Source organism: Lactuca serriola, chromosome 3, assembly GCF_051521515.1.
Source record: "Lactuca serriola cultivar US96UC23 chromosome 3, Lser_US96UC23_V15, whole genome shotgun sequence".
Lineage (NCBI taxonomy): Eukaryota > Viridiplantae > Streptophyta > Magnoliopsida > Asterales > Asteraceae > Lactuca > Lactuca serriola.
In genome coordinates, this window is record NC_136410.1 from 5,825,955 (window position 1) to 5,841,744 (window position 15,790).

Genomic DNA, 15,790 nt, shown 5'->3' on the forward strand with positions numbered 1-15,790 from the left:
TTTGGTGGATTACGGTCCTTCATCTTTTAAATTCTTCAACTCTTTGTTAGAGCTTGATGTATTTAATGATATGGTGAAAGATGCTATCAAGGAGTTCGTGGTTGACATGTCTTGGAGTAAGTTTGTTTTGTTCAAAAATAAACTTAAATTCTTGAAAGACCAGATAAAAAATGGGTTGCGGGTTATAAAGAGGAATCTAGAGTTTCTAGTTACCATCTTTTATCTAGATTGGTTGATATTGATAAGATCTTCGATGATGGTGGCTCGAGTGATGATTTGGCTTGTGAGAGAAGGGTTATTCTCGGTGATGTGGCTTCCTTGGAAAAGTCTCGGTCTCTTGACTCAGACCAAAAAGCTTGATTTGAATGGGCTATCGAGGGGGACGAGAACTCAACTTTTTTTCATGCCATGTTGAAGCAGCAAAGATGTCAGAGACTTATTAGAGGCATATCTATTGACAGGGAGTGGGTTGCGGATCCCCCTCTTGTTAAAAAAGCCTTTTATGATTTTTACGCTTCTAAATTCCAAACGTTTAAGGGACTTCTGATGGGTCGTAAGAGTGATAGATTCAGATCTATTGATCCGGACACGGCTAATTCACTTGAGTCAGTGTTTTCTTCTGAAGAGATCAAGTGGGCGGTCTGGGATTATGGGTTGGACCTGGCGTCGGGTCCAAATGGATTCTCTTTCCGGTTTCTCAGACATTTTTGGGAGTTTTTGGGTGATGATGTGGTGGCTTTTGTGCAGGAATTTAGTGTCAATCCTAGGTTTCCCATTGAGAGTAATTCTTCTTTTATTACATTGCTTCCTAAGATTGACAATCATATTCGTATCAACGATTATCATCCTATTAGTCTCATTGGCTTGTATTTTAAGATTATTGCTAAATTGTTGGCTAATAGGTTAGCTCCGGTCTTGCATGATGTTATTGGGTTGGAGCAATCTGCTTTTCTCAAATCCAAGCAAATTCTTGATGGTCGTCTTCTTGTGAATGAAATGGTTCGGTGGTTCAAACACAAGAAGAAGAAATTGATGTTTTTAAAGTCGACTTTGAAAAAAAGTATGATTCAGTCAGTTGGGATTATATTGATAGGATTATGTTGTTTCTCGGTTTTGGGGAAAAATAGAGGGCTTGGATTAGGGGGATGTTTTCTAATGATTATTCCACGGTGCTTTTGAATGGTTGCCCTACGGATGAGTTTTAGTTGCTTAGAGGGTTGAGACAAGGTGACCCATTGTCGCCTTTTCTCTTCATTATTGCTATGGAGGGTCTTCATATTGATATGGAGGATGCGGTGTCGGAAGGTGTGTTTAGGGGGGCCCAACTTGAGCCACATGATTTAGCTATCTCTCATTTGTTTTATGTAGATGATGCTATTTTTCTTGGAGAATGGAATGAGAATAATGTCCACAATTTGATTCGGGTGTTGAGATGTTTTTATTTAGTCTCGGGTCTAAATCTCAATCTTTCTAAGTCTAGTCTATATGGTGTGGGGGTTAGTAGGTCTGAAATCTCCAACCTCGCTTCTTTTACAGGCTGCTCGGCTGGTTCTTTTCCATTTGTGTATCTTAGTGTTCCGGTTGGCGAATCTATGGTGTGTGTTAAAGGTTGGAAAATAATTGTAGATCGTTTCCAAAAAAGATTGGGATTTTGGAAAGCTAGATTGTTGTCTATTGGAGGTCGTTTAACTCTTGTTAAGTCAGTTCTGGGTAGCCTTGGTATTCATTACTTATCTATTTTTAGGCCTCCTGTTGCTGTCTTGTAGGCCTTGGAGAATATGAGGGCTCGTTTTTTTGGTATTTATTACCATCGAATGTGGTGCTTCTTCCAAATCAAAGACACTCTTTGGAATTAACTGTGCCCCAGAAACTGCACCCCACGCAACCAGAACTCATATTTAGAGAACTTCACATAGAATCTCTCCCTCCTCAAAGTCTCCAGTATGTCCCTTAAGTGGTCCTCATGTAGCTCTTGGGTCTTGGAAAAGACCAGTATGTCATCGATAAACACAATCATATACCGATCCAGCATCGACCAGCATATGCGGTTCATGAGGTCCATGAACGCGGCTAGAGAATTGGTGAGCCCAAAGGGCAAACTCGTAATGACCATAACGAGTCCATAAGGTCATCTTCTACACATCATCCTCTCTGAACCTCATCTAATGATAACTCGGACGTAGATCAATCTTAGAAAATCAAGATGCACCCTGAAGCTGGTTAAACAAATCATTAATCATCGGAAGCGGATCTCCCAAAACCGTAAACACCCCAAATGACGTGTAAAAGTCAATCACTTCGATTTATAGGTCAATTATATTATTACTTATTTTAGCAAAATTAAAGTTCTTTTGATTAATTTAATATTATTCTTTAAATGAACGGGTGAAAGAAAGTGCCGTATCGGGTTCTGAAATTTAAAAACCGCAAATACCTCGTGTCTTAGAAGTTCACGACCAAACTTTTATGTTTGGGTCGAAAAATCTTCCAAAAACTAGTCATTTCTGTTTACTCCCCATTTACCAAAAGAGTAAACTCCAAAAATCTTCTCAAGTATCATCCTAGAAATGATTCAAGATCTTCAATCTAGTAAGTGTTTCTAGCCCTTTCAATTTAGTATATCACTTAATCTAGTGATTGTACATCCTTTAATCCATCCATTTCTGTGCTTTGACTAGTTTTCCAAAAACACCAAGAACATACACTAGTGTTCTTGGACTTTAAGTTCATTTCAAGCTTCCACAATGTAAGTACTTCTATCCTAGAGTCATTTAAAGCTTGCTATACCTGTTTATATCAAAGAAAAGTCCCAAGAACACAAAGTTAAAGGTGTTCACGGTTTTGGGAGGTCCCAAAACCGTAAACACCAAGAATAGGGCCAAAGTGGTGTGTTAGGGTGCCTAGATACTTCACAATGCCTTAGGGACTTGTCTAGATTCATCCTTGATGAGGTTATCACACAAAAAGCACCAAAATCATACATTTTTATGTGTTTATGGTTTGAGGATCTCCCAAAACCGTAAACACCCCAAATGATGTGTAAAAGTCCCATAAATGTCCCACAGTTGTTCCTTATGTCTAAATCTAACCTAGACTATTGCCATGTTTGAGCTAAGGACTTGAAAACCGCCAAATACCAAACTTATGAGTTTAAGGTAGTAAAATCATGAGTTTAAGGTAGTAAACTCATGGAGAAATGGTCCTTAGACCGTAAACTCCATTTAGGAGTGTTTTGATCCCACACAACACTTCCTAAGGCTAAATCGTGAAGTAGGAATGCTTGGAATAGCTTAGAAGACTTCAAAACAACAAATGGTCAAAAGGTTAGGATTTTACGACCGTAAACTCAAGAGTTTACGACCGTAAACTCAAGGGGTGTTGGTCTTTAGGGAGTAAACTCATTTTAAGAGTGTTCCTTGAACCCCAATCATACTAGCCTTTCCCTACAACACTTAGATGCACTCTTGAACACTTATAACACTTATACAAAGTGTTTGTCATGTCCTAGAGTGTCTTGACTTGTTTATTAGTTGTTTAAAGACTAATTGTGTATATACATATGTCCTCATAAAACTCCTTATTAAACTGTACATTTTACTCTGTATATCTCATTTCAAACTCATTTATAATTGTGTTTCAAACAAATGTTTCTTGATACTTAAACTGTTTTATCAAACCCATGCCTTCAAACCGTTTTATAGATTGACATCAAGTCAATCTTTTCTTAGATAATAATTATGTTCAAAGGTTTTACAAAACTTATTTTATGCTTTTATATTATCAATTGCATGCCTATATATGTATAGTTATATAAGAAATGTTTAAAAGACTTAGGAAGGCTATCCACCCTATTTCCTTTTCGCGCTTGAGATGCGGTCTGGTGGGACAACGGGTATCCGTCCGAAGGTTGTTTAAATATTAGTTATATATATCATATGTGCATATATAGTCATAAAGGTCCTTCCAGTTCACCCAATGCCCTTGGGTAGCAAGGGTATACATCCATGTTCATACATACCAGTTAAATTACTAGTAAGCTACCATATGGGTAGTTTAGGAAGATACTAGAACTATTACTAGAACGCGATATCATACAATGAGTCAGTTCATTCATGAGTCAATACTTGCTAGATAGAGAGAACACACATTACAGCTAGCACACGTAGAACATTACAATACATTACTATACATGCTAGATAGAGAGAGAACACACATTACAGCTAGCACACGTAGAACATTACAATACATTACTATACTATTACATAAATATGTTTACATGATTACACTTACATGAGTACGTTTACATATACGATGATAGGACAAACATCACTAGGTGCTATAGCACAGAACGAGTTCAGGATCTAACTATACCGATGAATCGCAACGCATTGTGATAGTTATATCGGGTATACATGATCATAGTAATGTGGATGTTCACGGCATGCATATATGCATGGGCGTGTAAAGGTCTCAAAATCCCTTTGACAGAGGAGCATCTAGCCTGGGATCTAGCCATCACATTATACCTTATCCCTCAAATAAGGCAATAGGAGTATAAAAGTAGTTATTTATTACAAATACTACAGTACTTAGAATAATTACCCTAGACTTAAGGTAATTGGTACGGTTGTAGTTCGACACTACACCATAGTACTATTTCATTTTCCCATTACATTCACTTCGTTAACATTCACACGACGCACGGTAATGTAGAAACTATATTTTTGGTTAATGATAGTCAGACTTGGGAAAATACACACTCTTACAAGAGCCACACACACAAACACTAGATGCCTTGGTAGAAGGATACGATTAGTAGGAAACATAGGGCTTCATAGGATCATACAAAACATTTTAATACTTACAGTTCATATACATTTTCAATACTTACAATTCATATACATTTTCAATACTTACAGTTCATATACATACAAATACTTGCATACAAATTAAGACACTAAAATACTTATGATCTCACCAGCTTTAAAGCTGATACTCTCTTTCAAAATAACTTGTATCCTCAGGTCAACCATAGACAGGTACCGATGCAAGGTTTAGAGAAGATGAAGCTCGTTCAAGACTCATCTTTCATTTTGTTCATACTTTAGTGTCTATTATAATTTGACAGAACACTTGTATTAAAATTATATTATTAATGCAATGGATGATGTTGTTGCTTGTTTACTACTTTTCATTGTTGTGATACTGTACATGACGTCCTCCGCCCCAGAACGTTTCTGCCGTTCTTGGTTTTGGGGTGTGACAAACGCCTTCTCGTGGAACATAGCGGTGAACTCAGCCACTATATTAGTAATCTGGCGGAGATCGTGAAACTCTCGCACTAACTGCTGGACCTCAATCACAGGTGTGAACTCAGCCCGAAATCTCGTCACAAAATCCTCCCAAGTTATGGACTCAATCTCCTTGCCTCCCAAGGCATGTCCTACCTCCTCCCACCAGTATCGAGCTCTGTCTTTCAGAAGACAGGAAGCAAGTTTGACCTTTACCCCACCAGGACAACTGCTAGTGCGGAAGGCATTTGCGACACCCGCTAATCAACGTCTGCTTGCGATCGGTTCTTTCTTCCCGAAGAACTTTGGGCCCCACATGCCCAGAACTCACGAAAAGTCAAAGTGAGAGATCCTATAATCACTACCATCTCATAATGGAATGAGCCCAAGCGCTCCTCTAAAAAATCCGTAATACCCTCCTTGATCATACCAAAGATCACAAGAGTCTGCTCGAGTATGTTGCGGGTAATCTCTAATGAAATGAACTCCCGCAAATGATCATGCAACTAACTAGCTCCAAAACCCAAGCCTAAACCCTCACCAGCACCATAACCACTACCAGGTCTTCCTCAAGTGACCACCATACTAAAAATAGAGCATTCAAACCATCAGAACACATATATAAACATTGAGAGATTCCGTACTCTACATGCTTCTTGGTATCATCACAGATTTCCTTGACTCGAGTACAAATCCTTTGCTTTTAGTAGTACAGGCCCATACTACCTTCCACATCTATCCGTACTTTCATCAAGGATCACTTTGAATCCTCCAAGTCACTCCCTTATCCATACATGTAATCCTCAACTAGACAAGGCTCCTAGCACTAAATCTCTTCCTAGGTTTTCCTATGGCAACCACCACACTACTCCCCGCCATCAGTTGCAGAAGGAACTCCCCCTAACACCCTCTAAGTACCTCACAAATACAATTACATATCATCGACACCAACTAATTCTTCAAATGAAAGGTCTTACACTACAACGGTTGGACTCAAACAAAAGTTGCACAATAGAGTTAAAACCTAACCTTCTAAAATTATTTAATCTCAATAATATGTAACTTGGCATATTCGCTTACTAGTTAGCTGAAGTTAATAGGAACTCCTAAAAGCATAAAGCATGCAACATTCAAGCATCGAGTAATCGGAGCAAGCATAACCTAACTAGGACATCCTATCACTGACTAATTAGTACTAGCATTCAAGTCTACAAGCTCATACAGTAGGCATACAAAGGCATCTCTCCTATCATTCTATCATACAAACCCTAAGCAGATCCTTAACCCTAAACTAGCATGTATTATAGATTCACAAATCAAAGCTTATCATAAAACATGTATGGGTATTTTGGGAAAACTTACTTGAGCTCGGTCAATTGCATGCACCACACCCCTTTTCTTTTATTAGAAAACTCTTTTATAAAACATTTCCTTTTTTTAAAATCTACCAAACCCTCAGTTTGAGTTCAGACACACCGAGAGTATGCATGAATCCTTCAAACGAAGACTCTGATACCAACTTGTAACTAATGGGTTTTGAGCATTCTAGCACTCCTATGGTGTACATGCAACCCTATAAACCTTGGATCTATGTTTTCTCTAATATACATGCAAATAATCAATATTCCAAGGTTTTACCCTAACTAGCATAATATGAAGCAACTATACTACAAAAGCCTAGTTAGATAACATACCTTTTGATGAAGCTTGAAGTCTTGAACTTTAAGAGCTTAGCCCCAATAGTGTGGAAGCCTCAAGCGGAATAACAAATCACCAAAACACCTTGGAAAACTTGATAGAGTAGTAAGCACACTAGAAATTGGCCCGCTCTTGTTTACTCACACACTAGTGTCATTTCATGTGCCAAAGACCTCTTTATATTGTATGGAGTATTAGGGTTACATTCATGTAAACCCTAATACCCATGACCTTTCATTTTCATAGGATCCATGGGTTAAAAACCCCATGGACTATCCATGCAAGCTTAGCCCAACCTAAAAGAACTTGGCCCATGTTATATATATAAGAGTCCATATTTAATTAGTTCCTTTTGATCACTAAATTAATTATAAATTAATTCTTGATCAATACTAATTAAATAATACGATTCCATATTAATATATTAGAACTTATAATATATTAATATAAATCATAAACTTACTATTCTTAAAAGACTATCCATATAAATTCTTCCGGTGAAGTGCAACCCAAATGGACCATGCTACTCTCGGGTCGAATACATACAAATAATAGTTATGGGCTTAGACATCTAATATAATAGTCTCCCACATAAGTCTAAAACTATTATTGCATATGACTCCAAGATCCTGACTAGCAATCGTAGCTCTTAAAGCTGTTGTAGAACTCTTACCTGGTCAATGACTTGTCCATTAGATAAGGGATCATATATTCCTCCATTCTAGATATCATATGGACTGAGACATGGATTATAATCATTCTCTCTGTCCATTTGTTGTTTCCCGATTGCCGATTTATGACGACCGACTAATTGAACAAATCACATCAGTCCAGGCTTGGCCAAGCACTTCGGGGTGTCATCACTAAATCATCGAGGGGCCCACAGATATCGATTTTATCCCTTCAAGGGTAAAAGGAATGGATAAACTTCGACTCATATGCTTGTTCTACTACTTGTTGAATCATACACAAAGGCACTTTTTATAACATCAAGTTACCAATGCGTTTTCGTGCAATCAATGTATGACCAACTCATAGTCAACTAAACCATCATCAATGTCATCCAGTGTTAATCAATCATCAATATTCGTAGCTGGGAGGTTCGTCGTTCAAGACAAATTCGCAACCCAAATTTATCAATGTCATCGATTTGTTAAAGTTCGGAACTGGAATTTCCCAGATTCGCAAACGAAATCAGTTGGAATCGGAATTTCTTCGTTGTTCATGAAATTGGAATCAGAGTTCTTGACTCGCAGTCACGGTCGACATTGAAGGACTCATAATCGGTACTCACAGGTTCCCAATCGGATTTTCGAAAATCAAAATCAAAATAAGAAATCGATTAGACATAGGTGTCGCGTCTGAAGTCGAAATCGGAAGTATATGATGATTTGGAATTGATAACTTGATGTTTTTAACATTTTTAAAATAGTTAACTTGTATGCACTCCAACTGTTTGATGAAATGCATAAACTAAATTACCACGTTATATTCATATATGAATATGTTTTCTCACTTGAATAAGTATATGATTATTAAAACAAAAAAATGAATATGAAAGTTTGTATGTTATTCATATGTGAATAGCATATAAAAATTATATATATTTGTGAAAACACATTGTAATATTCATATGTGAATATACTGTATAATATTCATAAGTGAATATATTATCTAATATTCACAAGTGAATATACTATGTATTATTCACATGTGATATACAATGTAATACTGTGTAATATTCAGTTATAAAAATATTATCTAATATTCATAAATGAATATACCATCTAATATTCATAAGTGAATATACTATGTGATATTCACAAGTGAATGAATCGTCTAATATTTAAATATGAATATACTATGTTTAGTATATGCTATATCCATATATGAATGATACTTAAAATGTAAAAAAAATTAATCATAGTTTTTATTCATAAGTGAATAACGAATGTACTGTAGAAAAAACTTGATTCATTTTTATTCACTTATGAATAACGATAGCTGAAAATATAAAAAAAAATTATTTTATTTTAAAACTATATCAATATGGATGTCTATTTGTAGAGAATAAAAAATCATGAATTTTGGTATATTTAAAATAAATTTTCGATAAAAATAGCTCAAAATTAAAAAAAAAATGAGAAGGACTATGTTTTTGTATATATTAAGTAATTTTTAGCATAGTTTAAGGAAATATGTTTTGTTGGAAAACACATGTTTATTCTTTTTCCCATTTTCGCTACTACGACGGAGGCTTTTGCGGCAAAAATAAATAAGTGGCTGAGAATGATTCCCCCATTCTCAACTTTTTTTTTCTCAATTGAACTCTCCCATATATATATATATATATATATATATATATATATATATATATATATATATATATATATATATATATATATATATATTATTTTATTTTAAAAACTATATCAATATGGATGTCTATTTGTGAGACCAAATCTAAAAATAATTTTAAAATGCAAAATAAATGGAAAAATCCAAAAATTCTTTTTTTAAATATTATTTTCGGAACTTGAATTAACTAAAAAAATAAAAAATAAATAAAAAAAATTAAAAAAAATTAAAAAAGTTCTGTTTTTTTTTTGAAAAATACGTGAAATATTCTAATAGAATATTACACTGACATATTCTAAAAAATAATTTTAAAATGCAGAATAAATAGAAAAATCTAAAAAAAAATTTTAAATATTATTTTCGGAACTTGAATTAACTAAAAAAAATAAAAAAAATAAAAACAAATAAATTCCATTTTTTTTGAAAAATACGTGAAATATTCTAATAGAATATTACATTGACATATTCTAAAAAATAATTTTAAAATGCAGAATAAATGGAAAAATCTAAAAATTCTTTTTTTAAATATTATTTTCAGAACTTGAATTAACTAAAAAAAAATAAAAATAAAATAAAAAAATAAAAATAAATTCTATTTTTTTTTTGAAAAATACGTGAAACATTCTAATAGAATATTACACTGTACATATTCTAAAAAATAATTTTAAAATGCAAAAATCCAAAAATTCTTTTTCTAAATATTATTTTTGGAACTTGAATTAACTAAAAAAATTAAAAAAAATGCGTCTCACGGTCTCACAAAATATAGGTGGTCTCAAATGAACCTAACCCTATATATATATATATATATATATATATATATATATATATATATATATATATATATATATATATATATATATATATTTGTTAGACAAATTTACGAAAATATTATTTTCTCGATAAAAAGGTTCTTATAGAATTTGTGAAAAAAAATATACTGAACAATCATCGAAAATCGATTCCTTAAACAATGGGAAAATTATTATTTTGTTTTATGCACTTTCCTTTTTTGGTCATCTTTATCTTTATGATTACCTAAAAATTATTGTTTTGTTTACTTGCTTTAATATATTTACGACTTCAATGTGAGCTCCCCTTTAAGGTTATTGTTATCTATCCTAATAAATGAAGATTATTTTGCCAAATGTCATCTTTTCATTAAATTTGCCATATATAATTTTGTAAATTTTTGATTAAATTTAAATCCAAATGTCATTTTGTGGTTTTTTTGAATTAAATCAATTAATATGCCACGTAATACTAAATTTATATATGTAAAGTATTAAATATATTTTAATGTGAAAATAAATGCAAAGAATCTTAAAAAATATATAAGATATATTAAAATACATTGAATATGATAATAAATTTAATGAATATGACAAAACAATCATTAATATTATGGATGATATTCTTAATAGTGATTCTATTTATTCATTAGTTGAATATGTTTATTTATTTTGAAATTTTATTTTAAAAAATTCTTAATATTTAAACTTTGATATATTTTTTTTAATCAACCCGTGTAATACACGGGTTTCACACTTAATTTGAAATAAATAAAACATATAGATTTATTTTGTTTTTGCTTTTAATTACATGATATTTTTTAAATGCTTATTTTATTTTTGTGCTTTGCATATTTAATATATTTCTAATTCGAAATTATTTTCATTTTAATTACCTAATTTATTTCAATTTCAAATTTAAATTATCTTGGGATGAATTATGAGTTTTTATGTGTTGTGGGATGGAATTAGATGAAAATAAAAAATTTAAATTAAAAAAAAAAAAAAAAAAAAAAAAAAAAAAAGTCTAATATGACAGTAATACCATAAATAGATTGAAAGGGATAAAAATGGTGGGTTCGTTCTATCCTTAGAGGCTTACACCGAGAAGTTGTTTGACGCCTTTATTCTTTGTGGTTGTGAACAACTTTGACTTTTGGTTTTCTTTTACAATCTTCAACCATGTCTTGTGAGTTGTGACTGTATTATTTTGTTATCTTTGTGTGGGGAGTCCCACATACTCTTTGTACATAAGGCCTTTTATTAATTACAAACTTTGTCCAAAGGTTGTGTCCTTCTTTCTGAAAAAATATTCAAAATCATCTTATTAAAAAAATATATTATTGTAATAATATAATTTTTCATATTCATATTTAATATATTAACTATTTATAAAACTCATATAAAATCACACATAACAACGTTACTAAGCCAATTCAATTCAACTTGACCTGTTTTGATCCACTGTGCATCCAGCTAACCGTTTTTTTATATTTCGTTCATGAAAAATTATAAGATTTGAATTTGTATTTTATTCAAAAAAAAAAAATTATCTTTGTAAAAATGTAATATCTTCTTTGTGGGGCTTGGTGACATGGTTGAGAGAGAGACTGGTCAGGCCCATTGGGAACCCCCCCTGCTTATAGGACCCAAGGGCAACATGCCTTTAAATTTACGAACTTTGTTCATAGTATAATTAATTATATATTTAACATACGTGAATGAAGAAATTACATGTCCATTTTCGAGTATGTGATTATAAGTGGAATACTTTTATAGTTTGATATCAATATTATATATAATTTCGAATAAATGTATATTTTTTTTTTGCTCATCTTGGTCGGGACATATTGCAATTTTGTGGAGGAAGTGTTTGTACGTGGATTTGTCCTTTTTGATGAATATAGGGATAATCACTTGAAAGATAATGTATTTTTTGATTTGTACATATTTTGTCACTAAGTTTTTTTCATCCATATTTATCCCTTTAACTTGTTATACTGTATACATTCAATCTTTATGACCGGCTACTTTAGGTTAGCCGGTAAAAATAACTTAATATGGTAATATATTTCTCACTTTATACACATTTAGTACTTAATATTTTTGTACACATTTAGTCCTTAATATTTTTTTGTTGCAAAATAAGTAATTTTTGTTTGTGTACTCATTCAGTACTTATGAATAATTTCTTTAAGTTTTTCTCACGACATCTTATGTGGGACAATCATTAATGAGGTGTTTGCGGCTTTTGATGCTTATGTCTATCGCGATATCAACTACTTGGTTGCTTAGATCATGTATTGTGGACATCATAACTTCTTCATACGATCTCGGATTTTAATGATCTTTATATTCATGCGTTCATATTTTAGTCTACTACAACTTTCTTTTAGATTACTTATGTTAAAAACTAATATATTTTTATTTACGATCTTTATATCCATACGTTTTTTTATGAATGCATGTATGGATGTTGTTTTTAATAAATTCGTAAGTAAAAATATATTACATTATAACAGGAGTAATCGTTAAAATTTGATATCGTATGAAGAAGTTACGACGTTCAGAACACAAGACCTAGGCCAAACCACACGACCTACACAACTAAATAGTCGAAATCGTGATGAACATAAGTATCAACAGTCTAAAGAAATCATTTATAACTATTGAATGAGTACAAAAACAAAAAGACTTATTTTGAAACAAAAAATATCAATGACTAAATGTGTACAAAAATATTAATGACTAAAGGTGTACAAAGTGAGAAATATATTACCCTATTAAGTCATTTTTCTCGATTAACCTGGAGTATCCAGTCATAAAGATTGAATGTATACAGTTTAACAAGGTGAATGGGTAAATATTGACGAAAAAAACCTCAGTGACCAAATGTATACAAATCGAAAAATATATTACCATTTTAAGTCATTATCTAACCTAATAAATGAAAATCATTTTTGCCAAATGTTATGTTTTTATTGAATTTGACACATGTTATTTTTTAGGATTTTTTGAATTTTTTTTTTCCACTTGTCATTTTTTTATATTTTTCATTTTTCTTAAATTTAAAATCCAAATTTTAGTATAATTATATATGTAAGGTAGATCATTATATTAAATATCAGAATAAATGTTTTTTAAGTGTTTCTTTTCTTCTTGTTTCAAATCTTTTAGAATATTTATTAAATTAATTACTTTATTTATTATATCGTTTGTATTTTATAAAACTATTGCTTTAAAAATTACATAATGCTTATAATCTTATATTAAACTTTTATTTTTAATAAACTCGTATATCATACGGGTCTTACATCTAGTCGGGTCTTACATCTAGTCGCATGAATATATATGACAACAAATCAAACTGGCCTTTTAGAATTATGTCTAGACTCTAGAATTAACATTGAATACAAAAATAATTTGTTTGATAATTATTATAATTATATATTTTAAACGATAACTATTATAAATTTATAAAATACTTAACAAAAAGTATTTAATATAGATTTTTGAATGATACAAGAAAGTTTAAATTTATAAAATAATAAATAATATTTGATATATTTAACTAGTTATATTCTTAAGATTTGATATAAATAATAAGCAAGCATTTGCTATGAATAACTATAGAGCATTATATATACTATTAATCGTTAAAACAAATTTTCAACTTACTTCTGGGTAACAAGATTGTAATATAATTAAAAATATATATATATATATATATATATATATATATTATATGCAGACGAGGACAATATGACATTTGCAAAGGACTAGAACTCGTTATAATTTTTTCCCAATTCTTAGAAAGGTAAATTGTGTGTTCCAATTTTTAATCAGCTTTACTCTTTCACTCATCATTTCTAAATATTAATGAAACTTTATATATGGGTATTTCCGTACTTTACCGGTTTTTACTTTTGCAGCCTCCATACTCCTTTTTTAAGATCATTGGAGAAAAAGATGCAAACTCACTCATTTATGAAGCTATACAGAAGTTGACATAAGATTTGTATGACTCAAATGACAATGCTGCCCTTGCCCCTTCACCTCTGCCTCCCTTACGACTTTCAACAATCGGGATCTCTGGTAACTTGTGTAACTATTATCTATTATTGACGGTTGTGTAATTGGTTTATGGTTGCCAAATATATAATGTATATGATTATTTAAGTAATTTTATTTTTTTAATTAGTTATTCTTACAATTGTTTCTTAGGTAAATTTTCGGTAATAGCAATGTAGTTTACCATGAGCTTCATACTTCTTAAGCATAAATAGCAACTTTTGGACAAAATTTAGTAAAAAAATGAATTTTGTTACTCAATTGTGATCATGTTTCATAGTAATTGTGTGTCACTTTGTTTTCATTAATATAATACTATGTTCTCCTAATTGGTAGAGCTTCAAATAAGGGGAAAAAAACAAACACAGTGCATGATTCCCCTCTAGTTTGCTATGAATAACTATAAATGATGAATTATGCGCTTAAATTCATAATAGAAAAAAGAAAAAGTAAAAGTAAAAATTGAACTGAAAAACCATTATTGTCTTTATTTGCTATTAATACATTTTTTGTTGAGTTAAAAAGTAACATTTTTATATACCATTGTTATATTTTAGGGTTAGGAACTTAGTAAGCTTTGTGTTTACGGTTTATATTTTAAATGTTTTCAGGTACTTCTAATTCCAAAAGGAAAGACATGACTTGATCGCACTACATCTCCTGAAGATTTATTTCGCATCCACTGTGTATGATTTTACTCTGATGTTATGCGAATACTTTGACTCTGATTGTCTTTTGAAACAAACAAATTAATGGTTTTGGTTGATCTAAAAAGATTTTTTTTACTTAGTACTTTTGGGACATTACATATGGATGTAACTTCCTATTTCTATAGATATGAAGATTTTTTTTTTTAATTCCTCAAAATAATATAAATATCATTTAACATTATTTTTCTCAAAAAAATATTTTCGTTTATTTTTATTTTAATTATATCAATCAAATAATAAAGGCTTTGAATAAATTTAATTTTATTACAATATTTGTAATCATATGAAATCATATATGAATAAACCATACTGTATATAAATAATTTGATTATACGAATGTTGTTGTAATCATGATCTAATAAAACACAATGTAGAGATGTAAACAAATAAAATTCGGTTATAATTATTAAGGAATAAAACCTAATCTATATAAAAAAATCAGTACATCTGTAATCTTATATGAAGACATAATTCTAATCCTAAATGAATAAATCACAAGGTTGAGATATAAAATCCTATTATATTGTAATCACAAATAAATAAAAGACATTTCAACTCCTTTTAATAGAGATATTACCAAACTTCATATATTAGTTCAAAACAACATTTGTGAATTTTAATCGTTAATGAATATAATACTAGTTGTAAAACCTGTATATTATACGGGTTAATTAAAACATAATGTTAAATAGGAGCGATTAAATGAAAATTTTATTTGAATTTGAAATATGAAATAAGTGAAAATTATGAAAAAAAAAGCATGCAAAAAATAAATAAATTAAAATTATATGTTTAATTGTTAGACCCGTGTACTAAACGAGTTTTTATAATAAAATGTTAAATACAAAGGTTTAAAGTGTAAATTTATTTG

General features: G+C 30.9%; 1 protein-coding gene across 1 annotated transcript; it reads left to right on the forward strand.

The window, feature by feature from the left end:
- The first annotated feature begins 1,262 nt into the window (after positions 1-1,262).
- Positions 1,263-1,766, forward strand: LOC145094984 (uncharacterized). The gene has a single exon (XM_079032934.1). It carries the CDS (start codon positions 1,263-1,265, stop codon positions 1,764-1,766), a length of 504 nt encoding a protein of 167 aa, XP_078889060.1.
- Positions 1,767-15,790: the final 14,024 nt, after the last annotated feature.